Here is a 27855-nt window from a genome sequence, read left to right as displayed (position 1 = left end):
TTAAGAACTATAAAAACTGGAAATAGAATAAATGAATGGTGCTTCATCAAGCGCACATCGCAAGAAAATGAATAATGATAAAAATAATTAAACACCAGAGCAGGGCTGTCACAATATCAGATTAAACACAAGAGTAAATATAACTCCACAACAAGAACGGCACTTAATGGAAAGGGATAAGGCAACCAAACGAATTATTGATGTGATGTGATGGCCCAACATCACGATCAGATTACATTATCATTATCACATATTTATTGTTCACAGTATTTCATTTTATGACTAGTACAGTTGTCACCAATAAAAGTATGTGGCACCCCTATTCCAGAGCAGATATGTTTGTATTCGGTATTTAATGCTCTCCCTCCATGTGAGTTACTTGCACCTGTTGGTCAATTTTACATTCTGTAGAGTTGTGTGTTCTATAGTTTGAAGTGATTTAAAAACTTAAGTAAACTGAAACGAGACAGGGGGACCTGTCAGGGGGGTCAGATTTATTTGAAAATGTATTGTGGAGATTTTAATTGACTCCAAGGCATAATGACGGAATGAATGAGGATTGCTGGTGCCTTAGTAGATGTCTTCACTGTCAACACACACACACACACACACACACACACACACACTTTGTTTTGTGGTGCTGATGTATTCTGCAGCAGAAAATGGAGGTGCAGATAAAGGTAGCTGATAAAGCTGCTGATCACCGGAGTGCGGTGGTCTCCGCCTCGGCCACGCCCCCAAACGCTCCCTGTCTCCTGGCGTCATTACGTCACTCTGCATCCGAACCCAGACTAGTCGCAGCCATTTTACTCCGCGAAATAAACTTCAATCTCATCGCTGGGGGGGGGGGGGAAGACAACACGGGGCACACTTCCGCGGGCGTGAATGGACATTTCGTGGTAAGCCAAGGCTCGGACGGACCTCCTTTTTCAAGTCTTCACAGTCCGGTAAGACCGCGGACCCGGGGCGGCGCTGTCTTGTTTTTAGCATGTTAGCCCGTGTTAGCTGAACCGGAGCTAACTGGCGAAAATGTGAGGAGGCTGTTGTTGGGGAGCCTCCGTGATGTGCAGACACAGACACAGCAGAGCGGGGCAGGGGGGGGGGCTTTACAGCCGGGATTACACTAAAACTTACTCTGAGACGTGTTTTTTTTTTTTTTTTTGTTCTGGGAGTGATGGCCATTGAAGCACCCCACCGTTTTTAAAGGCTGACGCTGTCTGCAACTCACTCACCTGTCAGATTTCATGAGAAAGCTAACGCTAGCTTCTCCCACACCCACCCGCCTCCTCCACTGCGATAACATAAGATGTGTGTTCGGGGCATGTCACTCTATCAGGCTTCCCTGTTTTTGTTGTTTAAACCAGCAAGTTTCCAAGTCACTACGTGCCCTCACTGTGTGTTCATTCCGGAGTCCGGATGCTCTCTGATTGCCAAGACATGACATTCATGTTCATTGTGACTAGTCTTGACCACGTATGCTCTAACCCCCCCCCCCCAACCATCAGGACTAACCCGACGATCGTATCACGTCGCCCTCCCGTCGGTAGACGCGGGGAAAGTGAGATGAGGTAGTGCTGCAGCAGATCCAAACAGGTCACGGTCACTGTGAGTCATGCAGAGGGCAGGATGTGGCCCTGTCCACTCCCAGTCTGTCATTAAAAAGTGTGAATTATTAGCGTGGACTTAAACACGGTGTAGATGGTCGGATGGCAAAGTAATTATTCTCAGGCTGTAAGTCGCATATCCATGTGTGCTTCGCTTATTACTGCCTCCCAGTGCAGTATTGGTTTGCTTGCTCAGATCGCTGGAGACTAAGGGTTTCCATGTCTCTTCCTGTGGCAAATTGAATTAAAATGAAACTAAATATCACCTCGTGGGCAGAAGTGTTTGCATTTAATGCAACTTGTTCCCTCTCCAAGCAGACAGGACTGTTCATCCCCCTTGCAGTGATTGTGGCAAATCGCTCTCATACTGAGATGCAGTGGTTATTAGCAGAGAGAAAGAGGGGGACAGGGAGTTTTTTTTACCCAGGAGGCCTGCACTGAAGCATGCCACCCTGGCCATTTTATTCAGATTTGTCTTCATTTCTCAGAAACGACTTTACATAAGAAACCTGTGTTACTCTTCATTCCAAGCAGCACTTTATTAACTTGTGCCCTTTCACATAAAGGCTGTTGAAGTTCCATTTTGTGGCCGCTGTAATGGCCCTTCCTATCTTAGGTGTGACTGTGCCTTGTTTTGTTTTTTTTTTTGGCTGTCTGCCATCAAATCTTTGCTACGGAAAATTTTTTTTGTCAGTTTGTCTAATCCTTTCGTGCTGTTTTGGGAGAATCTTTTCAGCTTTAAAGTCCACAAAGGCTGTCAGGAAGGAAACAACACCGCATGTGCATGTTTGGGAACAGAGCAGAACACTGACTGTAGTGAATGAGCCCAGTGACGATGACATCATTTCTGTCTTATCGCTGGATAAAAGTAGACTCTTTTTTTTTTTTTTTGGGACAAGACATGGTCTATTTAAGGCTCAGAAAACTGCACACTGAAAGTGTACTTTTGCCCAGACTGGTACTCAGGCTGTGTGTACGTGGCTTGTGCCTGTGCATGGTACATTTGCTGAACAACCTAGACAATTACAGAAATAATAGCTAATAAGGTGATAAAATAATATGAGCAATTATTAATTCCAAAAGTTTAATGTAACAAGAAAAACTTTGGTAGAAGTTGATTGCCAGGACTGCATAATATAGAGTTACATTACAAAACTGTTCTCAACATCTGTGTTTGTTTAAGATTGAACTCTGAGACGTTAATGACTGCAGCTTGCTTTTCAAGGATTTCATTTCATTCAGTGTGTTAGATAAATAGTTTTTAGAAAAAGCATTTGACTTAGTGGTATACCCATACATATTGTATTTTTTTGCTTTTTTAGGTTGTTGTTTGTTGTTTATGTTGTGTGATGTCTTTGTTTCATCAAAACATGTTGTTTACTTTTTTCATGGTGGTGTGTTTATGTCCTTTAAAAAGAAACCAGACCTACTTGACTGCTCATGGTTTGGTATTTCTTAGACCAAGACTGCAGATTTCCGTTATCTAAGTTTGTGTATGTGGGTGCTTGAGTGTACTTTATCACTGCAAGTCTTCACAGCCAGGCCTATTTGTAGTAAAGGTGACCTGTGACCTCTTCTCGTCAGTCACTCGGAACGGATGACTTCTCTTTGTTTGTTACTGTTGAATAGCTCTGCATTTGTAACAGTTCCTATTCCCTGCTGCACAAAAATTGGGATTGTTTTGCTGAAAACGTGATTGTGAAATAGGTGGTTGGTTCCTCAATATTAGGGGACAAACAATTTGAACTCTGATCTTCTCGTGCTGTAGATATTTTAACAGAAGTGAAACTTGACACCAATGATTGTGATCAGTTAATCGTAGAAGCCAGCCTGATTAATTTGGCTTGATCAACTAGAGTTGCATTGAGCTCTATACAAAACACTGGGAACAAGGAGAAGTATCTTCAAACCACCTTCAAAGTAAAGAATGAAGTGTGAGTGTCCCATAATAAAAATGTCTCATTTGGAAGTCTGGAATTATGTATTTTTAGCTCTTTTGTGACATTGCTGGGATCTGAGAAGCTTGTTGCTCAGACTTTTCATGCTTGTAGTGCTTCCTTGATCAAAGTCCATTGTCCATTTTTTGTGCTGACAATGTCTGACCACTCATGCAGTCTTTCGTTGGAAGCTTGGCAGAGCTCCAAAAACTGCTTCCTCTGTTTTGCCCCATAGCTGCACATGTACTGAAAATATACTTCTGCTGCCTCTGACGCATTATCTGTTTGAGGGTCTTCTCTGTTGCAGTGTCTTTCTTCCTTAAATTGTCTTAGTGACATTTTGAGTGTACCAGATGCAAGGTTGTTGGCAACACATTTAGTGAGAGGAGAAACAAGGCTACGTGCTGACAGGAAAGGCAATGGGAGCATTTGCAAATATCTCTGAGGTTGCTCAGTGCAGTGTTGATGATTGACATGAGTGTGGGCAACTGCAATGACCCTGCGTGTTATCTGTGCCCAATTTTAAATACCAAGCACTCCCAGTGGCAGAATAGTGCAGCATTCCTTTCTTTGGTCATGCAACACATTTGCAAACATTTTTATAGCCCTGAGGTTTTGTTCGTTATTGAAACGTGTGTAGAAAAGTAAAAGCCTGAGAACATAATCTTCAGTCGCGTATGCCCACTCTTGCCCTCATCCTCCACGACTGAGCACACCTTGGATTCTAGTGGCGTGTTTATACATGTTAGTGTGTGTGTGTATGTGTACAGAAAGTGTGCATTAGGCTTTGATCAAACACATGGTACTTGTTGCCCTCATGCCATTATAAGAAAATCAGAGGGCAGAGCAACACGCAGCGCCTGCCATCTGGAGCCACTCTTTGATTTGACCGGGGCAGCGCTGCTGTTTATCCCACGGAGCCTCGTCAGCCATGACAGTTGTTTGTTGTGCCCACTTTCTCCGACGCACTTTTTCACCCACCCTGATCTCAAACCTCCCCTTCACTCTGCTCCAAGACATGGACACACACCATCAAATCTATTCCTGACTGATAGCCTTTTTTATTTTTTTAATGATGATGCCATCACGTAGGAGCCCACACAAAGACTACAAGCAAATCTGTGGTTATGTGTGTAATGGAAGACCATCATCTGCCTAGAGTGTCAGTAAATCGATCTGTTGAACTGATCCTTATTCAGCTACTTGCTTTGTGTACAACACACAGTTGTTTAAGAGTCCAGAGAAGTGTCTCACATTCAGACGGCGGTATGATTTTACATCACACCTCTTTAGTCGTATTATCTATGCATTGAGCATTCTCTTTCTTTGTCCAAGGCTGCTACAGGTTTTCATAGCAACCTGTGAACTCCTTTTTTCAGGCTTGATACAGCCCTTTTTTGGGCATATGGTCCAGTTCTATTCAGCATCTTTAAGTGGCACTTGCCTATTCTATTCTCTCCAAATCTCCTAACACTCGTATTCAAGCAACAACAGTGTCTGGCTCTGTCAGCACTGTCTGTAAATGTCTTTTTGTTTCATTATTTATGCAATGGTCCTTCAATTTAAAAGGGTAATAAATCACTAGTTGTTCCACAGTATTGTTTTGTTTTTCTTTTTTGCTGTTTTTTGGGATGGTTTCTTAACATTTGGAACATTTTTTACTTTGTCATTTAGAAAACATGTTTTGCATTATCACCAGCAGTGGTTATTTGTTTGGGATAAATAGACATAGATGCTCTAGCAACAAATAATAAGACTAGACAGGGACACAGAAGAGTGGCAGTGGAGCAAATTTTACAAAAAAAAAAAAAAAGAAATCGCTGAAAAAGACATAACAGCACTAGCTGTCTAGTATCTCAAAAAGATAAATGTCTTTGAAGACTGTGTTCTCACTGTGTTCTTTGTTTTGTTTTGTTTTTTTCTACCAGGTTTGACTCCATGGCTTAGCCTCATCCTGCACAACAACTAGGCCAGACGACTCTCTCCTCCGTCCCTTACTATCTTCTGCTACTAACGGTAGGATCAACTTGTTGACAGAAAGATATATGAATATTATTAACTTATTTAACTCTTCGCTTTGACTAGTTGTAGTAGCTACTCATCCATTTACAGACAAGCACACAAATTGTTAAACTGGTTGATGATGTGGCCATGCGCTATGAAATATATTTGTGCTTCTTTTGGGAAAAATATCTGTGTTCTTTTAAAGCCTTTTTTCTTTTTTCCTTTTTTTAATCAATTTCAACATCAGAGTGACACCAAGTTTTTCTTTTATTTGATCCCAGACGTGGATCACTTAAACCTGCATCATTAAGATATTAGTTCTGCTTAAAGGACTCACAGGACACACAGCCATTTGTCTGTCATTTGCAGTCCCAACTATTTTTTAATAAAAGTGATGGGAAGGAAAATTATTTTATATCAAGAAGTGAAATCCAGTACCTGACTGGCTCATTATCAAACAACAAAGGATTTTATTGCTACCAGTGTCATTATCAATTCTGCTTATGAGTCCAATTCTTCAACAATTCCTGATTTTGTGTGTGTGTGGGATAAAGAAAGTGCACAAGACATCATCATACACAGAATAAAGTAAATATACAGAAATATGAAAATATAATTTTAAACAATAAGGTCTTAGGTCTTATTCAATTAGCTTCAGCTTTACATAGTAAACGTAAGCCTTCAGACGAAAGCTGAAACTTTGATGTTAACTTCATTTGCTACAACAGGCCTGCAACAGACTCCCCAGTTTTCCATGTGGTATGTAAATGTTGGTATGAAATACTTGAATACTGTCTATGATGAAGCAACACAGGTTGCCGCTGGAAAGCACAAGTTTGATGTGATGCCTGTGGTCGTGGTCTGATGTTCACAGTTTATTAAAGCTGGCATTTATCAAATATAATGCAAAGTTTGACTGAATGTTGTTCATGCAGTTCTATCTCAAGAGGTTTCCTTTTCTTCTTTTTGTTGCGGGATGAAATTCTGCTTCATCCTGTCATTGAAGTGGTGAATATTGACCTGCTTCGACTCGAGGGGGAGGCAAATCCCTGCACAACTTGGTGAGCCATAGCGTTGCCCGGCTCAGGACGTATGCTACCTTTGATAAAATTCGGGGCATGGATCTGACAATTTGAAAGTGGTTCTCAACTTGAACTGAATCTGAGTCTATAGACAGTGCTTACATGTGACACACAAGAGTGGTGTTTTAGTGCCACTTCAGTCAGATGCCAAGTTTCTAAGAGTGGGGGAGTTTTGAAATAGTAGCCCAGTTCAGCGTGTTTGTGCACCATGTCAGTTGAACTTGGATTTACTTTTCTTGTAATACTTGATAGTACCTGATTGGTGGGGCTGAATGCACACAACCCAAATATCACAGATATTGCACAACAGAAAGTCTTTTAAGCCAGAAGCACTGTATCAACTCTTGAGCACAAAAGATCCTGGAAACTGTTAATCACTTTATTTGTGAGGTTTTGACTGTGAATAGGTCATGAAATAGAATATATTAGATTTTATGTATTTATACATCTTACATGTAAACATAACCTGGAAAAAGATTTAGTTCTGCTCTGGAGACAAAGGCAAGATTAGTAAAATAATGAGATGCTCAAGAGAAGATGCTGCTATTGTACATCGCTGTGATTTTTGTTTTTTTTCCCTAGAAATTTTTTTATTTTTTCAAGCTATGATAATAACAGCAGCGTGGTCGATTGCCTTTTTATTATTTTAAGAGACATTTCCCCTTGGTTTGTAAAACCAAGAGGAAGTAAGAGAATGCTAAATCTGCATCTTAAAATTAAATTTGCATTCATTTAACAGTTGGGGTTTTTCATAGGAACCACACCAAGGGGAATTATCAGCTGTGGGAGGAAAATCATGTTTTGTGTAAATTATGATTACCATCATCCTCTAATAAAATATTATTTGAATGGAAAGCGGCATAAAATTTTGGGGGAAATCTGACATAGATTAACTTTAAGAGCACAATACAAGCATCTATACAGAAACACACTTTCATGGCCTTTTTTTTTTTCTTTTTTAAAGGGTCACAAAAGAAAAACAAGAGGTGACAAAGCACAGTGATTTCTTGTGTTTATATACATTTCACAACGTCAGCGTTCAATGCTAGCTCCAGTATTTCCAAGTGTTGTAACCAACCTCAACTATCTACTGCTTTTGGCACTTACAGGGAGAACTAAAGGCAGCCATAGGAACACAGCAGGCTTAAGCCAAAAGCAACACATCAAGACAGTAGTAAAGAGCACTTATGTCCTGGAATGGACAGTGTGGGTGCTGCTGGAGAGCGATAAATAGCATACATGTTCAGACTGAGCACTCTGTCATCTGTTGGTTTAGAGACCGTTGGGAAGCCATGGATACTAAACTGTTTGTTTTGCTCCCTGAGATGTTTCCGTTCCCTCTGTTTGAAACCGCCACAGCAACGTCATATTCCAGATTATGAAGCCCATCTGAACAGAGAGGACATTCATGTGCAAACTGGCGTTGTTGCTCATGAACAGCGGTTTGAAGTGATTATTCCGTGTAATAGCCAACCCAGCTCATTTAATGAATAATTTGGGCTGTGCCTGAACTCTTCCAGATGGCTGAAATGAAATGCCACCCTTAGCATTTCAGCAGTTGGGTGAAGTAGTCATACCAGCAGGATGATGATGATGATTATTATGAATTACTGGTGTTCATGAGGAGCCCACAAAATATCCCAGAGTGATGTATTCCTCCTGTGTGAGTTGCTCAGTGAGAGGGGAAGATCAGTCATTTGTTGTCCATCTAACTCCTCTGTCTCCTTTCTCTTCTTGTGTCCTTAGGTAGCAGCGAGACATAACACAAAGGGACGGTCACCCAAACCCATTTCGCTTGGGACCCTCCCCAACCCTCTCCTGAGGCATGATGGAGCCCCAGGCTTCCCAGTGGCAACTTGGAGCAAAGGGGGATTGTGGGATGTCAAGTCTGCTTGTGCCCAGTCCCCAGAGCGAGGCTGTGACCCATGAGATGGAGGAGCTGTCGCTGCAGCCCACACAGAGTCTGCCTCCGCTCAGTGAACGCAAAAATGGTAAAGAAAAATGACCCAGAAAATAGTTTCTTTTGCCTCATGTCTCAACAAAAACTAAGAACATGCCTCTCAGCAGGATATTTAACCACACTTGCGGAAAATATGTGCAGAAGATTCAAAATGAGGTTGTCCTAAAAAGTCTGTCGCTGAAATGATTCATCGCATTAATCAGTAACCTGATTGACAGAATAAAAGACACTGTTTTGAGCACCTCTTCTATTACAGTACTTGACAGGAAGGAAAATGCCCCTTTCAGCTTCATTATTACAAAGAATTTGTTTAAAGAGTATCCTGATGGAACAAAAAGAGGAAACAACTGTAAAGTCAATAATTGTTAGTCACAGAAAGGCAATTACAGACCACAGATGAGTCAGCACGAGAAGCATAAATGAGGTATTGCTAGTGTTACTGTAAAATATTTGCTTACTTACTCCAAGCCTGCATCTGCATCATGCACACACTCATGCCATAACTCTGCTTCTAAATTATGTGATTTCACATTTCACAAACCATCCAATAGCAAAAACAATGCTTCCATGTGTGGCCACAAGATTGTATAAAAATCTTTTTGGATCACATCAGAATCCACCATCTGAACCACCAGTCTCTCCACAGGTTTAGTTGAACTCATGATCACATGACTCGTTCATTCAGTTGTCTGGACACAAACCCTTTAAACTCAAAGGCTCGTCTGAACTTTTCTGCTTCTTGTATTCTTGAATGAACGTTAAAATGGGTCCACAGCTACTTAAACTTCCACCAGCTTCTCTTTTACAGTGCACAACCAAGTGATGCTCACCATTTTATGCAGCCTGCATGCTTCTCATCACCCTTGTGCTTCCAGTGTTGTTTTGTTTTGGCTTCCATGAAGGACTGACTCAGACACTGATGGATGGGCACGCGATTACCAGACTTTCCTGTGTTCGCCAGTTCCTAATCATGGCTTAGATGGAGTTGGGAGATCAGTTCAGTCCAGACGTGATATTGATTGTGGTACTTAAGAAAATAGAATTTTTCAGATAGAGGTATCAACAGGGTGTTTGGCCAGAGCCGTTCTTTTGTGTACTGTCTCCAGTGAAACTTCTCAACAGTGGAAAATTTCTGTGGCATGTCAACAGTAGTGGCACACACTCATCTTAGCTTGAATGGTTTTCTCTCCAGTATGAACACACACCTAAGACGTTCCACCACAAGACATCCCCAGCACTTTGCCAACTGCCAAATCCCTTTTGTCATATTGGTTTTAACATGCAGCTGTTAATCTGTCACCATCCTGACATGTGGGAGTATCCAGGAAAACTTTAGTGATGTAGGGCAACAGGCTGCATCTGTCTTGAGGGAGGGAGAGGAGGAGCAGAGTTAGATGTCAAAACTCAGGAGTGATGGGAAAGACGGTGTGGCCTATAAGCCTCGAATCATTTAGGTCATTGATAACAGGGAAACAATCAGGGAGCCGAAAAACAATACTCAAATGCTAATCACCTTCTGGTGGACAAATGAAGGTTAACTTTCAACCTATAAATCTGTGCATGCTAGGAAAATGACTGTGTGGTGTATTTATTAAGAATTGGCTGGTGTAAACGTACATCCACAGGAATTAATGAATTAATCTAATGAATGATGCCTGTAGTAAATGTAGAGTCTAATCCATAGAGGCTGTTTGAGTAAAATACAGCAACATATATGGAATTTTAGCAAATAGCCTTTTATTTGCTTTCTCACATAGTGGCATCATATACACTTCTATCTCTGTGCCTTTGTAGCTCAAAGCTAATATTCTGTCCCAGTTATGTGCTGTGTTGCACCTTGTGATATCTGGTCGGACTTTGTGCTGCTTAGACCTTTTGTTTTCATTGGTCATCTAAGGCCATTTATCTCTATTTACTACTTACCCCTATGTCATTTGTTGACTGCAGGGGAATCTTATATTGCTATTCAAGCCTGTGTTTTGTTGAACCTGCCAAGCCGGCTGACGTATGCACCTCGTACTCTGTGTGGATAAATGGTTCAGTTGTATCATTCACTGCTCTCCTCAGCCTGCTGAGGCCACAGGTCAGCATGTGTTTGTCTAGCTGGCCAGTGTTTTCCCAGAGGAATATAGGACAATGGCACAGACTGGAAGTCTCTATGAATCACCTTGGATAAACATGTCCCCGGTGCATACCTTTCTCCCACACTTCACTGAGTTTGGTTGGGGTTTAAACTGCTCTTTTCTTTCTTGGTTATCTATCCCCTTTTCTCAAACTAGCAGACTTTCTGTGACAGTGCGGTGTATAAATGTCTGTAAATGTTTCACCACAGCACCAGTTTGGATCAGAGTTCAGATCACATTTCTTTTGGACTAAATGTTAAATGTTTTCCGATTTTTCCAAAAGAACCTGCTCTCCCACTAACATCTAGCTTTGTGAAAGGCTACACTTGGTATTCAAGCCAGGTCAAAAAGAAATTCTGCAGTGGTAGATGAGCTATGGCATCAGTCTGGTGTTGATATAAAGACACCACCTGAGTGAAAGTTTTTACTCTTTTCCTGATATAATGTCTCACAGAGCAAAGAAACCAGAAATAAAATTTAAACACAATTACTGATTGAATTGTTTCACTGAGGCTCTGACACTAGGGGCAACAACTGTTTGTCCACTGTGACAGTGTGCTCTTTAAACTCGTGTGATGACATCACTCCTTGCAGTTGTATCTGAACAAAAGGCAAACTGGACTGGCATTGGAAAAGGGATCAAATGGCTTTTAATAGTGGCTTTACCTATATTTAAAAAAAGGCTTATACTTGCTAAATAGGGAGTAAGGGAGTTAAAAGTGATGCAGTCTGTTGTCATTAAGTTTAAATATGGTTGAAATGAACGGTAACCAAAATTGTTGAGGCCAGCTGTTTCCTGTCAGATATTGTTTCACTGTAAATTTAGATGCATCCTTTCCTTCGAATGAAGAAGTTTACTCATGTACATGGAATCCTTACTATAACTTTTCCCTTTATAGGAAGCCCCTCAGAATAAAGGGCTAAAACACTTGTTGCTCCAACACACTTGACCTTTTAGTGAAGAAGGATCTGTTGTTGTTGTTTTTTTATGCTACTGCTGCAGTGTTGCCATTACTTTTTTTTTAGTCGGTGCTGGGTTATATTCTGTTGCTCAGCAGTTATGAGGAACCAGTGTAGTCCTTCACATCTGGCTGTGTTTGACTCGCCTACAGCCAGAAAATACCCTATTACAGATCGGCTGAGTGAGGGAAGCAAGAGTAGACAGGGAGGAGGGAGTTGCTGCCCCATAATAATAAAAAAAAAAAAAAAAAAAGAAAAGAATAAAACTCTGGGTGGGTCATAAAAATAAAGGACAGACTCAGTGGTGCTTTTTTAATTCCTAGTAGTGTTTCAGCTCTGGATGTTTGTCATTCGACAACTGAGCAGCCATGTTGAATGGCAAACATGAGCGGCATATTTTGGGCTTTAATTTAAAGGCTCTCTCACTGGGATCTGATGGCTTTATCACTCAGTTGTAATCTGGACTGCTTTATATGCCAGGACTAAGACTATGGCCTTTGTGAATGTAGACACACTCAGCAACTGCTGCACTAGGTTCAGAGCAAGAGCAGGTGAGCACTCTTCCTTTGGTTATTGTGATGCTGAATACTAAACCCAAGCAGGCTGACGCTGTTTCCAGCTTCTTCTCGACTGTTGCAAGAGTTGAAGGTTGATAACACATAATTTATTGGACTATCAGTATATTTTAACCAATGGAAATAAAGAGATAGAAATATATTTCTTACCTGATGGAACATGTCCTTCTTTGTCTCACTAGATTGCCTGTTGCTATTCTGTTTTTTCTTTGGGTAGAAGGATAAAGACTAGAGGCTAGAATGCTCAGTCCAGGTTGACATGACAGGGCATATATTATGCTTTCTCCTAGGAAATTTACATTTTTTTTAATCATGTATTTTTGTGTACAATAGAAGCACACTGTGACCCTAATAAACAGTTTGTGAGCATTTTCTCTGTGGAACTGCAGTGAACCAGTAATAGTAGATCAAGATAATCAGAGATTCAGCCATTGACCAATCCTACTAAGTTTGAAGACTTGGGGCAGGCAAGATAAACCTGCAACCTTTATAGTACAGAGAGCGAGAATGCATTAATACAACCACTAACACTGTGTCAGCCACTGCTGTCTCAGACCTAACAAACAGCATAAACATGTGAAAGACGCTAACAGGAATAGCCATTCTGATGTGTTTGGCACTGACAGATTTTTGTGCACAGTACGCTCTTATTTGGTGTCTGACTGTGGCTCAAACATGTATCTGGATCTGTACTCTGTCACCAGTCATCAAAACTGTGTTTGCACATAGAGCAAGAGTTTACATTAGCACAGCCAACATTGTGTCAGCTACTATCAGTTAGAAACTAGCAAAGAAATTGACTAATAAACTACTCTTTTTGTTCTGACAATTCATTGAGCCATTAATCCGCCACAGTAAACTCTTTTAAGTTTCCTTCACTAATCGGTGCTCATACTGCTGTTTCGTCTGTCAGCAGCAGCAGTGGTGGTTGGGGCATAAAGTTAAATGAGGAAGTGAGGGTACATGTGTTTACATCCTCAGTTATCACAGAGAAGATGATCATTTTTACAGTTTGAAACGTGCCTCTAGAGGAAGTTTCAGTCAGAGTAGCGGAACACTGTGAACCATCCAACCTTTTAAACAGTTGCTGAGGAATTCAATTAGCCTTAGTTAGAAAGTCATCATGTGGAGGACTTCCACAAATTAAGCCTGCTGCTATCTGTCACACATGATCCTTATGAGCCAAAATTCATTCTAAATAATCTGCTGGATGGTCTTTGTGAAACGCTTTTCTGAAGAGCCAATGAGATGGCACAACATTTGCAAGACAATTTCTCTGCGTTCAGCTTCTCTGAATTTACAGGTCTGGCGCTTCTAATAAATCGGCAGCTGCTTTGATCAATTAATTTTATAACCCCACACCAAACACTGACCTATTTTTGGCCATACTGACTTAGCATAGTGTTGAGCATTTCCAGTGGTCCCTTCAGATGCTCTGTAGTCTAGCCTTGAAGCGATGTCTTTTTAGAAACCTCTTTAGTCCAACACTGGATGTTTTCCGTGATTTTTTTTTTTTTTTTTTTTTTTTTTTTTTCCCCCCCCCCATCATGTTCTCCTGGCAAACCCATGATTTAGGGTGTTGAGACTGTCAATCAATCAGAGGCTGTATTCCTGACTGGACAAGTGTGTGTGTGTTTGTGGCTGCTCTGCTTTTAAAGCACTCATTCTCAGGGCCCGAAATAAGCATTTAAATCAAATTTTATTCCTTTCGACATTTTCCCCCTTTTGCTTCAGTCCTGCAGTTGAGGCTTCAACAAAGGCGAACCCGGGAACAGCTGGTGGACCAAGGCATCATGCCACGTGAGTTATCAGCACTGCTCAATGTCCTTCACCTCCACAAAAGCTATTGTGGAGTGGGCAGGTACATTGTAACAAAGTGTGACCCCAGTTGACCCACCCTACAATGATAAACAATGTTTTCTCTTCTTTGCTGTTTTTTGGGATCACATTATTTATCTACAATATTACTGAGCTCAAATTTGTCCATTAATGTAAATGTTATGTTTTCCAGCTCTCAAGAGCCCAGCAGCCTTTCATGGGCAGATTCGCAGCTTGGAGAGAGCCAGGGTAAGAACCACAGTTCGGACATAAAGTGCTAAATCTGAACTTGAGAAGCAGACTGTTTAGCTGCTTGGTGCACCAGAAAAGAATAGATCAGGAAATGGAATCTACCTTACCAAATGTCAATACATGTTTTTTTTTTTTTGTTTTGTTGTTTTTTTTTTTAGACTGAGAATTTTCTGAAGCACAAGATCCGCAGTCGTCCAGAGAGAGCAGAGCTGGTCAGGATGCACATCCTGCAAGGTACTGATGATTCTCTAATTTACATTAAGTGTACTTTATGTTTTGTTTATTTATTTTTTTTTTCTGTGGACTTTTAAAGCTAAGGAATTGAAAGAACCTCTTCACACTGTAGCGTTTAGACTTCCCTCCCACTGAATGCATCATTATCAGTTTTAAGTGAACAGACAAGAAAATTGCCAACAAACTGAACATATTTCACCTCTATATATTCTGTGTTTTCTTTACCTGACCTCACAGAGACTGGAGCAGAGCCCTCATTACAGGCCACCCAGATGAAGCTGAAGAGAGCCAGACTGGCTGACAACCTGAATGAGAAGATCGCCCAGAGGCCTGGCCCAATGGAGCTGGTAGAGAAAAACATCCTGCCAGTTGATTCCAGTGTTAAACAGGCCATCATCGGTGAGAGCAGTGGCAGCAGTGATTTAATGGACTCCATCATGAAGCTTGAGTGAACATAGTGGACATGGTCTGTCTTTGTGTCTCAGTGGGCCAGGTGAATTATCCCAAGGTGCTTGATGAAGACAGTTGTGATGCCCTGTCCCCGGAGCAGCCAGCCAGCCAGGAGTCTCAGAGCTCTGTCCCTTCACCGGGAGAGAGCAAAATACCAGAGACACCCTCTCCAGCTGCAGCTCTAGCACCACCAGCACTAACCAGCACCATGCTGCAGGTTTGAGAGAAAAATAGTTCTGGTGTAATACTGATGTTTGCGTTTGGCTGCTCAGTACCCCCAGAATGTTTTCCTAACATTGATATTGGATTTTAGAGTGTTTACAGACGTCTCTCTTTGCTTTTCTTATTCAGGCCCTCCCAGTAGCTACACAAGCACCATCAGACTTTGTGAGAATGATGTCTAGCAATGAGCCTCCCGCCAGCCGCCCCGCTATCACTCCTGCTCCCTCAAAGCCCGGCCCAACACTGGTGAAAGTAAGGACAACATTCTCTACCGTCTGAATGTAACCTTTCCTTTTTCATTGTGTCTCATCACTTGGGCTTCAATGTTAAATGTTTCTTCCCTTCAACAGCAAAGCCATCAGAAGACGCCCTCAGAAAAGAGTCGCAGTAAGAAGGGCAAAGATCCAAAGCCCAGGGTGAAAAAGCTCAAATACCACCAGTATGTTCCTCCAGACCAGAAGCAGGAGGCCATTGAAGCACCAATGGACTCATCTTATGCACGACTACTGCAACAGCAGCAGCTGTTCCTCCAGCTGCAGATCCTCAGCCAACAACAGCAGCACTACAACTACCAGACTATATTACCAGCATCACTCAAGTATGCATAAAAACATATCAACTACAAACCTTGGCATCCATCTCAATAATAAAAAGAATCGTATTTGTCATCATATATCAATCATATATTTTCTCTCCTCAACCGTTATAGTGTTAACATTTTTCTTTGTTTTCCCCATAATCAGTTTTGGCTCTTCTCCATTAGTCTTTGATAACAGGTCTGAAAGCAAGCCAAATATTGTTGTTTTCAACAAGCCAGAGGCCCATTACCTAGTTTCCAATAACAACTCAGCATCCAATCATATTAATAACTAACAGGACATTGGTTCACCATCTGCTGTTTTCATATATGTCCACCCAGTAGAGGCACAGCCGAGCTCCATTTGAACTGTGCTTGCAGATTGTAGTGTGGTTGACTGGCTTTGTTAGTGAGGCGCAAGGCACAGGATGGAGGCTCTGTTCATATTGGGAGCAGATTTCCTCTCTGTTTCCTCTCTCTTTCCAATTATCTCTGCTATAATGCTCTTTTGTTTTTTTTCTCCACCTTCCTCTTCCTCGCGCTCTGTTTTTCATTTGTGTGATTCACAAAATAGTGTTAATGATTTCCTCCTGTAACAATGACCTCAACTTTTTGTGTCTCCCATCTCTATAGATCTGTGGCAGAGGGTCAGAGCAGCACTGCCAACAGCCTGCCAACCTCCATCGTGGTGTCTTTGCCCACTGCACCCCCCCCACCTCCTCTGCCTCCAACTCCAGTTCGGCCAAACAACTCGCTGTCCAACTTCAAGCCTGGAGTCTTGCCTGCCAACCTAGAGGAGATGAAGGTATTTGGAAACTTATTTGTACCAGCAAACCCTTCACCCCAGTAACTGCCAAAACAGTTTAAAAATGATTGAGACAATCATAGACTAAAAAGGGGCTGACCCTCTTGGCTTTACAAGTCTGCTCAGCTGTTACAACCAAACTCTATTAAGATGTGACACAGATTTAATACACAAGAATTATTTCTTAGAAGTCTGACAGCTCCAAATTGGATTTAACTAGATTTTCCACAAGAAGGTTTTTTTCCCCCCTTGTGAGGTAACCTTCAATCTTGTGGATTTCCTTTACATAGCAACGCTTTTTTCGCACCAAAACAAGAAAACAGTACTTAAACAGGACATGATCAATGCTACTCTTCTGTCAGTTGAATAAATCTGAAGCTATAGCCATAAGGCTGTTAGCACAAACACGGGAAACAGGGAAATGGGAAGGCCTGGCTCTATTCGAGGGCAAAAGTAACATTTAACGAATAGATATGACAATGGTATCAACAAAAAGCATGTTAACCAAAGATATCAAACTTTTTTCTTACAATTGGCTGCATTGTACCTCCAGCATTTGTCTAAAATCACCCAATGTAATTTATATTTTTATAGGTGGCAGAACTGAAACTGGAGCTAAAACTTCGTGGTCTCCCAGTATCAGGTACCAAGACTGATCTGATAGAGAGGCTGAAGCCTTTCCAGGACAATCCCACCACATCTGCCACCATTCCCTCTCCTGCCACCACCACCTCCATCACCATGGAGGCCACCAACACCCCTACCCCCACCGCAGCCATAGTCTTCCCAGTTCAGCAAGTGGCTTCAGAGAACATGAGTGCCACGCCACCAGTCTCACCCATCCCCACAGATCCTTCCATCCTTCAGCAGGATGTAGGGATGTCTGAGGCTCCTGAGGCACAGATTGTGAGCTCTGGCATGGCAGGCCCATGGTCTTCTCCTCGCTCGCCTTTTCAAGTCCCTGAAGAAAAGGACAGGAGGCTGCACGAGAAGGAGCGGCAGATAGAGGAGTTGATGAGGAAGTTGGAGCAGGAGCAAAAGCTGGTAGAGGAGCTAAAGATGCAGCTGGAGGTGGAAAAGAGAGGCCAGAGTAGCACTGCTGACTGTGTCTCTGTGTCTCCCAAACTCACCTCTACATCGGTCATGAATCCTGTTCCTACTGTCCTCAATTCAAATGTGGTAAAAATGGAGGGCACAGTGTTGTCAAACTGTTCATCCACTACTGCTACCATCCCAAACTCTGTCCTGGGTTCCCAGGCTCTCACAAACACCCTACCAACTGTGGTGAAGCTGGAGGATGTGACTGTTTCTGCTGGCAAGCCGATCCAGCTTCAGGCCCAAACCCAGCTCATCACTCAGATCCAGCCTCCAGCCCAGCCCCAGGTGACCACCAGCCCACAGCTTATCCCCCAAGCACAGAGAAGTCCAAAACTTCAGAGCCAGGCCCAGTCTCAATCCCCAGCTCCCAGTCTGCAGCAGTTCTTCATTAGCCACCCAGGTGGAGTCTCCCAAGTTCTGGGTCAGCCTCAGACCTTATTAACCACATCTGGACAACCGCAGACTCTGCTGACCGCAACTGGCCAGACTGGGGCTCAAATCCTCCTCCCAGTCTCACTACCCAACAACGCTGCTACAATCCAGCTGCAGGTTAGTAGCATTGGTGCTATACTGAATGGTGTCTAATTATTACAGCATGTTAACCCGCTTTATGGGACTAAGAACAAATGTCATTTTCAGTTTAATGAACTGTACGACGCAAGGTTTAACTTCCATTTATCTTTTTTCCCTCAAACCTCAGCCTGTTCTCCAGGCCACCGTCTCCAAACCAGGCCTGGTCCAGGCCTCAGTCCCTCAGCTGCAGACCACTAAGATGGAGACGACACCCAGTCAGCAGTTAGCCAACCACAGCCCACTGCTCCAGGTTAGTTACAACACATAGCTGTTAAATTTTAGTGAGAAACTGAGCATCTGTGCTTCAACGACTTTTGCTTATGTGTAGTTTTGCAATGACAAAATAAAAGGTTCATCTGTCAGCGTTTTATATGTTCTTGACAAGAATAAAAAAAGCCTAACTCCTGTGATGATGTTAAGCACTGGTGAGTCAGACTGCACCTAAGGATTATATTTATTAATAATCCCATATCTCCCCACGACTCAGCTCAGTGTGAGAGCTCCAAAGTTTTGGTTGGTTGGGTTTGGTTTTGTGTCTGATGAGGACATTTCTGACAGCTACCACTGTGTCTCCTGTCATTCTGAAAGGTTGAAGGCTGTTTTACTGGGTGCATTTTTCTGCATTGTTGTTGCTGTGCTATTATGATGATACAGAGCCCACAACACTCACAACACAGTGGACTGATTATTTTGTCTTGACAGACTCTGACAGTGTGCAATAACACTAGTGGCTTAGAGAATCAGACTAGACCTGAGATGAATCCTCAGCATTTCCTCAGAAACTCTCCAGAGAGCAGGGTCTCTCCACGGGCTTCACCCAACCACCACATCTCTAACGGACCCCATGCTAAGGTATCAGAGCTCAGTTAATTCTGGAGGGAAGGAGGTCGGTTTTGTTAGTCTATTATATTTCCAGGATATATTTTTATTTTTTTTAGATGATTCTCTCCTACTACATTTTTTTAGATTTTGCTAATTTTCTAAACTTTATAGAGGTTGGTCTTTAATTCTGGCTGTTTTCTCCATCTTGCTCTTATTCTCCCAGGCCTCTTCTCCCCAGCCTACCTTCATCCTCCAGCCCACCTCTCTTATTACTCAGCCGCCTAAGACAAGAGAGCCTCCCCGCTACGAGGACGCTGTCAAACAGAGCCGCAATATGCACATGAACAATGTTTCACAGGTAAAATATGCACCAGCCACAGCTCAAAGGCACACCGGTGCTGGGCTATCAGCAGCACTGTCCTTCAGAATACAAAAATGCCAGTCTCTCAAGAGGTTTTCAGCCTTGAGAAGTTGTTTCACTTTTTATGCACCAGCCTCAAGTCCCCTAACTCTCCTAACCACTGTCTTCACAGGTTCCCTCGGCAACCAGCCAGCAAATGGATGACTTGTTCGACATCCTTATAGAGAGTGGAGGTAACTGTCCAAACTGACCATACGGCCCAGAACAATCTGTTTATTATGAGCAAGTTCATCTGAGGAAAACTCTTTTCCACAGCTTTCTGTACATAACCAAGTACATTCGAGGCATTGACTTTAGCTCATGCTTATGCTCATGCCTGATGTCAGCCTTTTTGATATTCATGTTGCCTTGGCCAGTATGACAGTTTCTCCTCATCATAACCAGCTGCAGGGGAGTTATTCTAAACTGACAAGACAGGAGTAGTGATTTTGTTTTTTGTTTTTTTCCCAAAAATGTATACTTATGTAACGTCACGTCTATAGTAAAAAAGGTAACATAAAAACAGTTGGTTTCTTCAGCCTCCACTTTAGCAAACACAAGCATCATATAATTAGGTTGGTTGAGCAGATTGAAAGCATACTTACAATGTACCGTATTTTAAGTCCATAAGGCGCACCGCAATTTAAGGAGCAATATCGATTAATGGTACTATTTTCATACATAAGGCGCACCGGGTTATAAGGCACATGATAAAACATATATAAGATGAAACAAAACAGTCAGGTAAGTCCAACTTTATTCAACTCATTCACAATAACTCAGAAAGTTGTTCACTGGTGACAAATACAGAAAAATACACTAACATTTAAAATCATTCATCTTCCACAAATCAATCAAATTCCTGATATGGATTTGAAAATGGGGTTGTATTAAAAACCTAAAATTGGCTTCACGTCTAATTATACTAAGGTAACATTGACTAAATGTTGGACGATGGTTGCTTGCCAGTTGCAGCCCATATCCAACCAAGGACCAGCGTTAACACAACGTCCCTGTGTCAGCTGGGAAAGCTCCGATAATCCATCAAGGGGAGCTGCTTTGTCACTTACCAAAGTCGCACTAAAACATTTTGACAGATTTCTGAGCGCAGTGTACCACACTGCTGATTTTTGAGAAAATGCAAAAAATACGGTATTAATAGTGTTGACATCTACATTAACCAGCCTCTGTTTGAATGTACTTGTTGTGGGGTCAGTAAAGGAATCTGTTCGCTGCTAATGTTAAAGAACTATTTCAGTATCATCTTAAAAACGCTCCATCTAAAGTGAAGCAGCCTTTTGTTTCATATGTATACTGATCCAGATTTTTCTTCCCCCTTCCAGAAATCCCCCCATTCATTCAGCAGGATGCCCCAGTGTCCCTCAATAAGACCGTCCCTGTCACAGCTAATATCACCACCCTGCCTGTGATCACCGCCCTCTCTCGACCACCTCCACAGATTCATTTGGCCCCTCCGCCCAGTCTGAGCCCCGTCATTGACCCCAGCTTGTCCAGCCTCTCTTCTCTGGCCACCGACAATCAGCTGGAGGCTTTTCTGGAAGGGACATTGGCTGACACGTCCACAGTCTCAGACCCACGCACACAGGGCTTGATGGAGGAGCTGCAGGCCCAACTGATGGAACAGCAACCCTACTCACCCATGGACACATCAGACCTGTCATTCTGCGATTCCTCCTCACCTCCCTCCTCACTAAACATGGCCCTGTCTGACCCGACACTGGACAATATGGAGTGGCTGGACCTCACCATGCCCCCGGGTCCTGCTGGGGCACTCACACCACTGGGGATCCCTTCAGACTTCCTGGATACACACGACCTCCAGCTGCATTGGGACTGACAGTGCTTTGGGTGCGGAAGATGGAGTGAGAGCTGAGCCTGGAGTAAGATGGATGGATGGATGGATGGATGAGGAAAAACGGAAAGGGAAAGAGGTTGAGTTTAAACATTTTAGATAAGTAAGGTGGAGAAAATTTGGCACTTCTGTGCTATTAACACTTATTCACAGGACATCCATACCATCTGTAATATTCCCACTATACTACAGTAAGAGACACTGTACAGGCAGTGCACTGATGGAGCTGAACTACAAGCAGCCGTTTGCACAGCTTTAGAAGAAGCCCTGTCCTCACCAGGGTGATTGTAATAAAGGGATTTTAAACAGACAATTGTAATCATACAGAAAGGAGGAGACAAAGCCAAATGAAGACTGGTAGCAGGACTCTGTGTAAATACTGTTCAAACCACATTAATACAAGTTGTCTCTCTGTCAGAGAGCCTGAGCAGAGCTGGTGGCTGAGACTGTTCACTTTTCCTCCTGCAGGTCTGGCCTGGCATGTGTCGCTGTGTAAGTGTAGACCTACAGGTATAACAGGCTTCTGAGACACTTATGGAGGTGGTCTGATGTGAAAGCCTTTATTCCCCTGAGGCATGGTTTGTAAAAAGAGCTCCTAAAAGCTCATACTTTAAGACTGACGATTGAATGGAATTGCAGTGAAAATACTGGGAGGGTAGATTATCAATGACGATGCACGAGTCTTGTCTGGGCGTTGGTTGTTTGAAAGGTCAGTACAGCCTCAGCTACTTAGCACTTCATCTGAGAATATGTGGACTGAGCCTCTGTTCACACTGGTCTGCACTTCCATATACTGTAGATTACATGCTTGCTGACTCATCTGATACGTCTATTCAGATGTGACTGTTTTTCTGACTTACCGTGGCTCCTCCAGTCATGGTGATGAATGACTAAAGAGCAACGACTGGGACTCCAGTCAAATTACAAGAGGAGGAAGCTCCTCCATCCAAGTGAGAGCTATGCACTAAAGAGGCAGAGAGATCTGACGATACACCTCATTCACCTCAGAACAAAGAAATGTGAACTTTGCATATCCAAGGTGATCGTTGATATGAAGTAATCAATATGATCGTGATCAGCATAAGGATTATGTTGCCACTCACTCCAGAGATACAGGAGTTTTTGTCCAAATCTCTTATTTTGAATGTACTTTTTGAAAAGATAAAAAAAAAAAAAAGGACTTACAAAGTTGGCAGCTTTTCTTTCCTCTGAAATTCAACTGACATAAAAGAGTAAAAAGGGAACAAATCTCAGTTTGAGACACACAGACGCACACGTAATAGGCGTGAACAGTGCTGCAACTTATATCAAGAAATAAAGATGTCTTTGGAGACGATGAGCTTTATATCTAGCTGTCCTACAGTATCCCTGCACTTTGTCTGTGTGTGTGTGTGTGTGTGTGTGTGTGTGTGTGTGTGTTTGTGCGTGTGTGTGTGTGCGCGCGCGTGCGTGGGTTGGAATCACTACATCACTAGCCAGCTAAGATGCCAGTGAAAACGACCTGCAGCTGATGTGTTAGTCTGCTTCAGCAGCCCATTCCAACAGACCGACCTTTTATTTGAAGGGAACTGTGATGCTTCAGCTGCTTACGTTCCTCACCGTGGCTGTGTGACAGACTCAATCAGTCAAGCATGTGTATTTGTGTGTGGGAGTGTGTGTGGATTTGTCTTCCTGTCTCTTGCATGTGCGTGTCTCCGTGTGCATGATTGTATTCACGTTTAATCTCGGGCTGTTTCGAGCTCCTTTGCAGCCGTCGCCCTAAAGTTGTATCGAGAAAGTTGCTAAATATCTATGAAATCCAATCATTTGCTCTCCACTTGGCTTATTCCAAAATGTAATTCAAACGGCTTCTAATGACTGTTGTACTGTTTTGTTATTATTTTTATTTTTTTACGTGTGCTGTTGTCGGTGTGATACAGTCAGAAACGCACAGACACCTTTTTAGGTGTGATACACTGAGGAGGGTTTAGCTCCTTTTTAAAGCCGTGACGAATTTTCCATGTTTATTATTTAATGGTTGTATTGTTTTACCTTTTTTTTCCCCCCTCTCCAAATCTAAATATGAAGTGGCTCGTTTAGTCTAAATATTCTTCTGGGATTAATACGGTCTACCCAAATGGCACTTTGACGGAGGACTAAATCCTCTTTTAGATGTCATTCTCCTTGAAATTTCATTGAACCACTTTATTTCCTTTTTAAATCCATGGACACTAGAGGGCGTTTGCTCTCCAGTTGTGGCAAGACAGCACACTTTCAGTGGCGTCTGCTACTTCAGGGTCATTTCTAGCAAAAGAAAAAGTAAATGGGGCTGTTTTTTTATTTTTATTGAAACTTTTTTTTTTTTTTTTTTTTTTGCATTCTACAGAAATGCATTCACTGCCTGTATAATGCTGACTTGCTGTTTACATCAGCAAAAATGTGGAGACCTGAGCAAAACGAGAATGACTTGAGAGCCCTTCATGTCAACACTGTCTTGTCAACAAAGCACGATGCTCTCACTGCTGCCGATACTTGTCTACCATCAGATCAGGTCTAGACACTTGGATGTGCCCAAATCCAGGAAGTATGACCAAGAGAGTTGGCCAAATACTGTACAGACCTGCTCGTGGGCTTCATTGTATGTCCTCGCTCTTAGTTGTTTTTTTGTTTTTCTCTCACATAGGATGCACAGTAAGAGTCACAATTTGATTTATGTGAATCTGAAATGAGATGAGTAAATTGTTTTGTTTCTTTCCTTCAGTGTCAACTTTATAGCTGTATTTTTTTTCTGGGTTAAATTTTATTTTGTTTTTTAAACAGAAGTGTTACACATTATCATGTTTTGTTGTTTTTTTTTTTTTTTTCTTGTAGATTGAAAAGTTGTATAAAAACATTTAATCTTGTTTTGATGTTGTGTAAATGCTGTAATCAAAGATTTCATGTGTATATTTTTGGTTTGCAGTTTTTTATTATTATTATTTTGCATATGGGACATACATAAACCTCTTGGCTGCAGTAAATCCACACGATTTACAACACTTCACCACTTACTGTGGGCCTTTGTGGTAACTGATCAGATTGGGACAGCTCAAAGCAATAATGGCTGCTTTCCCTCAATATTCTGTACTGTACGTCAAATCCTGCCTTGATTTTATTCATGTGCAAGCCTTTACTGCAAACAGTAATACAGTAGTTTTTAAGCACTTGATATCCAAGTGGATAAGTGAGGGCTCGTTTGAATAGCCCTCTAATGTCAGAGGTCTGGTCTGTTGAGACTCCCGTCAGTCAGGCCTCAACATGTTGACCTCTCCTGCTCCCAATCTTCATCCACCTACACCGTTTGTCATCACGTCAGTATTTTTTGCATGGAGAAGCTGAACTTCAGCGCTTTCATCACATTATATGTATTCTGGGCACAGGTGGGAGGCACCGAGGTTTTCCACCCTCATAAATTGATTTACCATCTTCACTGTTTAGCGAGTCTCCCCTCTATCCATCTCTACCGCCCATGCCATGCCTCTTGTTTGTAATGCCATATGTTTTGCACATTGTGTATATATTTATATAGATGTAATGCATATTTTTATACATGTGTAACATCCATGGGCTCTCTATTTTGTAAATACTCAAAAAGATGTATATAAGTACTGTATGCCTTTATGTGTCAATAAAATTTGGTGTACTGTGAATGCCTCTGCAGAAGTTCAGATGAAAAAAAATACAAACATGTATGAAACAATTCATGTTACCTTTTGTAGAACAAAAACTGAATGATAAAGGTGCCATCTTTACCAAAAAAAAAAAAAAAAAAGCGGTGGAGGACAACTAAAATGTGCTGTAATTCCTGCACGGTTCACCTGATTTGGATTTAAATATCCATCTGACGTTTCACTCTGAATCCACTGTGGTGGTTCGCAGAGCCAGAATGCTGACAATTGTGTCAAATAATGGACCTGACTGTACTTCTAAACTGTTTGTCAGAGTTTGAAAACAACACTTTGTCAGACTGGTCAGGCTACATGGGCTGTGTTTGCATATGTGGATTTCCATTTTCCTTCCAGATAACAGATATTTACAAAAACATATCTGTAATTATCAAGAAGTAAGTCAAAGAGCTGCATGTCTGCAGTATTTGAGTCTTTGTACAAGACTAGCTATGTGAAGCCGGGTCTTCTAATAAAAGCAGAGAAAGCGCCACGTTACAGTGGATGATGGGTACTGATGAGAGCCTGGCAGCGGGGACAGTGGTGTTGGACATCCTTCATCTTGTCAGAGAAGAAAGGGATCAAGCAGCAGCCTGAGACACACCTGTGAGCACCGACAAGAACAAATCTGAGGTGCGATGTTTAAGGTCAAAGGTCAGAGTTAGAAGAAGATTGACAGCACACTCATATTTGTTAACCTTAAGCCAGGAGATTTACTAAATCCTGAAGAGCTAGCATGGCTCAATGCAAAGGCATTGGCCACTAAAGCCTCACTCACTGACACTTTAATCTGTAAACCTGAGAGCAAAGTAACTGTTAATCTAATAAAAGATCAGGCGGCTGTCCCCTGTGGGTGATACTGAGCTTCTCATGTGACGCAACAAAAAACCCAAAAGTGTATTTCACAACAGTTTTGATAAAAGACAGAAAATCGTCCCAAGATGATTTACCCCATCGCAGAGAGCAAGCAACAGAGTATCCACGTCGTCTCCCCCACTGTCCTGCAGGTCACTGTTTGGACAACTTCTTCGCAGGACGGACACTGGACGACGGCTGACTTTCCAACCAGACGGTCCACTTGTCCACGAGAGAGACAGAGCATACCGTTAGTGACCTAACCCCCAGTGGGATGTACTGAAATGCACCGCATTAGATTTTCAGATGGGTGGGGGCACACCTGGAACCAGCTCCACTGCTGATGTCTCTGGCGTCTCATATGCGGGGGTCCTGTTCACTGTCTGTTTGGACGTGGTGTCCTCTTGGATGAGCTGAGGAGGCGGCAGCAAGTAGATCCCTCCATAAGGTGTCTCACTTGTGGAAAAAGTGGGACATGCATCCTGCTGACCTGATTTAAAACACGAGCACAGATTACAGACAAACTAAGCAATAACATATTTTTAAGAGGCTGCGGAGCTGCTTTATAGACGAGCCTCCGTCCACTGAGCGTGGATTTGAAACTCTTATTGTAAAAAAAAAAAAAAAGTCAAAAGGCCTGTAAATAAAGTTTACTCTGACCGGAGAAGGGCCTGTTTCCTTGTTTCTCCAGCTGCTTCTTTCTAACCAGCAGCTCCTCCAGCTCCTTCTGAATCTCCTCCAGCTCACCCACGTCCTCTTCGTCCTCACACGTAACTGGAGACACCAGAAGACACAGGAGACAAAGATTTGAATTAGTCGGGAATAAAACTACACACATACATAAATAATTCATCTGCAGCCCAAGAAGAAATTTCATATTTCCCACATTCAGTTCATGTGTTTAAATGATAATATGCAAATATTGAATTATATAGCGAGCTGAGAAGTTACTAAGATAAAAACACAAAGAAAGGCTAGCTAACATTTATTTATACAGCTTATTACCATTAACTAAAGAATCCGTGCCCTATGAAACGATTTGTCTATTTTTTTCCATTCAAAAATCTTTCTGAGAATAAGATGTGTTTTAGTCCCTCATGACCTTAAAAATGACTGAAACTGTACTCCTCATTGCTCATGTAAAGCAGGCCATAGGTTTATGTGACTTATTGATACATTTTTGGGGGGTCCTCCACTGAAGGAGCTGACTCACTTTCCTCTGTGGTCCCACCATTATTGTTACCTTCATTGCTCCTGAAGTGCTGCCGCCTCTGCAGAAGGAAACGCCTGTTGTGGAGCTGCTGTATGCGAAATTTGATGAGCTCCAGCGGCGGGCGGCAGCTTTCTGGCTGTGGCGTCGCCTGCCTGGATCCGGACTCAAACTGCTGCTCATATCCTGGCTCCGTCCCAGTTTGTATCTCACTGAAAGTCTGAGGAAACCTGCTGTCCATGTTGACCCAGAGGGATCCGATCGATCTGAACAAAGCTCACAGATAACCCGGCCGCAAAAAGTTCAGGCAAAAAAATGCTCCTCTCATAAAATAATCTGAAGAAAACATATCCAAGAAAAACTCATCCAAACTCATCCAAAAAAAAAAAAAACAAGCTTCATGAGCTCGATTGCTGCTTTGACAACTGACCAATAACGCCTTTGAAATAAATGTGTGCACAAACAAATTAGTTTTAGGGAAATGATCGAACATGGAAATGTTACGTGCGTGGTGAGAAGGACGGTGGCGGACTAACCCTTCACCCAGAGGTGATGACGGCAGCTGACTGGCAGATCAAAACTGAGCACCAGTTGAATTGCTGGCCCAGATTTAAAGCAGGCCCATTAGTATTTTTATATAGAATAAAATCACTTAGAGCACAGGTCCAATAGAAGTCCAGGGTATGTTAGGTCTTCACCAACATTCACCTGCGTCTACATTTCTGTTGAACGCTGTGC

At 42.3% G+C, this 27855-nt stretch overlaps 2 protein-coding genes across 3 annotated transcripts; one reads left to right on the top strand and one right to left on the bottom strand.

The window, feature by feature from the left end:
• Window positions 1-823: 823 nt before the first annotated feature.
• mrtfba (myocardin related transcription factor Ba) lies at window positions 824-22588 on the top strand. Of its 2 annotated transcripts, XM_029527656.1 has the most exons (17): window positions 824-947; window positions 5470-5557; window positions 8374-8618; window positions 13980-14045; window positions 14257-14312; window positions 14474-14549; window positions 14787-14948; window positions 15035-15216; window positions 15351-15473; window positions 15572-15819; window positions 16432-16603; window positions 17198-18250; window positions 18402-18524; window positions 18977-19126; window positions 19320-19454; window positions 19630-19690; window positions 20840-22588. In XM_029527656.1, the coding sequence occupies exons 3-17, from the start codon at window positions 8453-8455 to the stop codon at window positions 21352-21354; spliced, it is 3288 nt and encodes a 1095-aa protein (XP_029383516.1). In that variant the 5' UTR covers window positions 824-947; window positions 5470-5557; window positions 8374-8452; the 3' UTR covers window positions 21355-22588. The 2 variants fall into 2 exon arrangements, with proteins under 2 accessions (XP_029383516.1, XP_029383517.1); XM_029527657.1 differs by lacking the exons at window positions 824-947; window positions 5470-5557; window positions 8374-8618 and adding an exon at window positions 11528-12221.
• A 1554-nt stretch (window positions 22589-24142) lies between these two features.
• On the bottom strand, window positions 24143-27483 carry LOC115059909 (cell death-inducing p53-target protein 1). The gene is made up of 5 exons (XM_029527658.1): window positions 27151-27483; window positions 26568-26681; window positions 26230-26397; window positions 26003-26129; window positions 24143-25656 (listed from the first exon to the last, which is right to left on the bottom strand). The coding sequence occupies exons 1-5, from the start codon at window positions 27356-27358 to the stop codon at window positions 25548-25550; spliced, it is 726 nt and encodes a 241-aa protein (XP_029383518.1). The 5' UTR covers window positions 27359-27483; the 3' UTR covers window positions 24143-25547.
• Window positions 27484-27855: the final 372 nt, after the last annotated feature.

This window comes from Echeneis naucrates, chromosome 19 (genome assembly GCF_900963305.1).
Source record: "Echeneis naucrates chromosome 19, fEcheNa1.1, whole genome shotgun sequence".
NCBI classification, from domain to species: domain Eukaryota; kingdom Metazoa; phylum Chordata; class Actinopteri; order Carangiformes; family Echeneidae; genus Echeneis; species Echeneis naucrates.
This window is presented reverse-complemented; position numbering and strand designations above follow the sequence as displayed.

Bases quoted from the DNA above. Each gene is read 5' to 3' on its own strand.
- mrtfba (XM_029527656.1), top strand. From the start codon at position 8,453: ATGATGGAGCCCCAGGCTTCCCAGTGGCAACTTGGAGCAAAGGGGGAT. The intron at 18,251-18,401 runs GTTAGTAGCATT...CTCAAACCTCAG, and splicing joins CTGCTACAATCCAGCTGCAG to CCTGTTCTCCAGGCCACCGT. The intron at 19,127-19,319 runs GTATCAGAGCTC...TTATTCTCCCAG, and splicing joins CTAACGGACCCCATGCTAAG to GCCTCTTCTCCCCAGCCTAC.
- LOC115059909 (XM_029527658.1), bottom strand. From the start codon at position 27,358: ATGGACAGCAGGTTTCCTCAGACTTTCAGTGAGATACAAACTGGGACG. The intron at 26,682-27,150 runs GTAACAATAATG...TGGTGTCTCCAG, and splicing joins GCACTTCAGGAGCAATGAAG to TTACGTGTGAGGACGAAGAG. The intron at 26,130-26,229 runs GTGTGCCCCCAC...CTCGTGGACAAG, and splicing joins AGCAGTGGAGCTGGTTCCAG to TGGACCGTCTGGTTGGAAAG.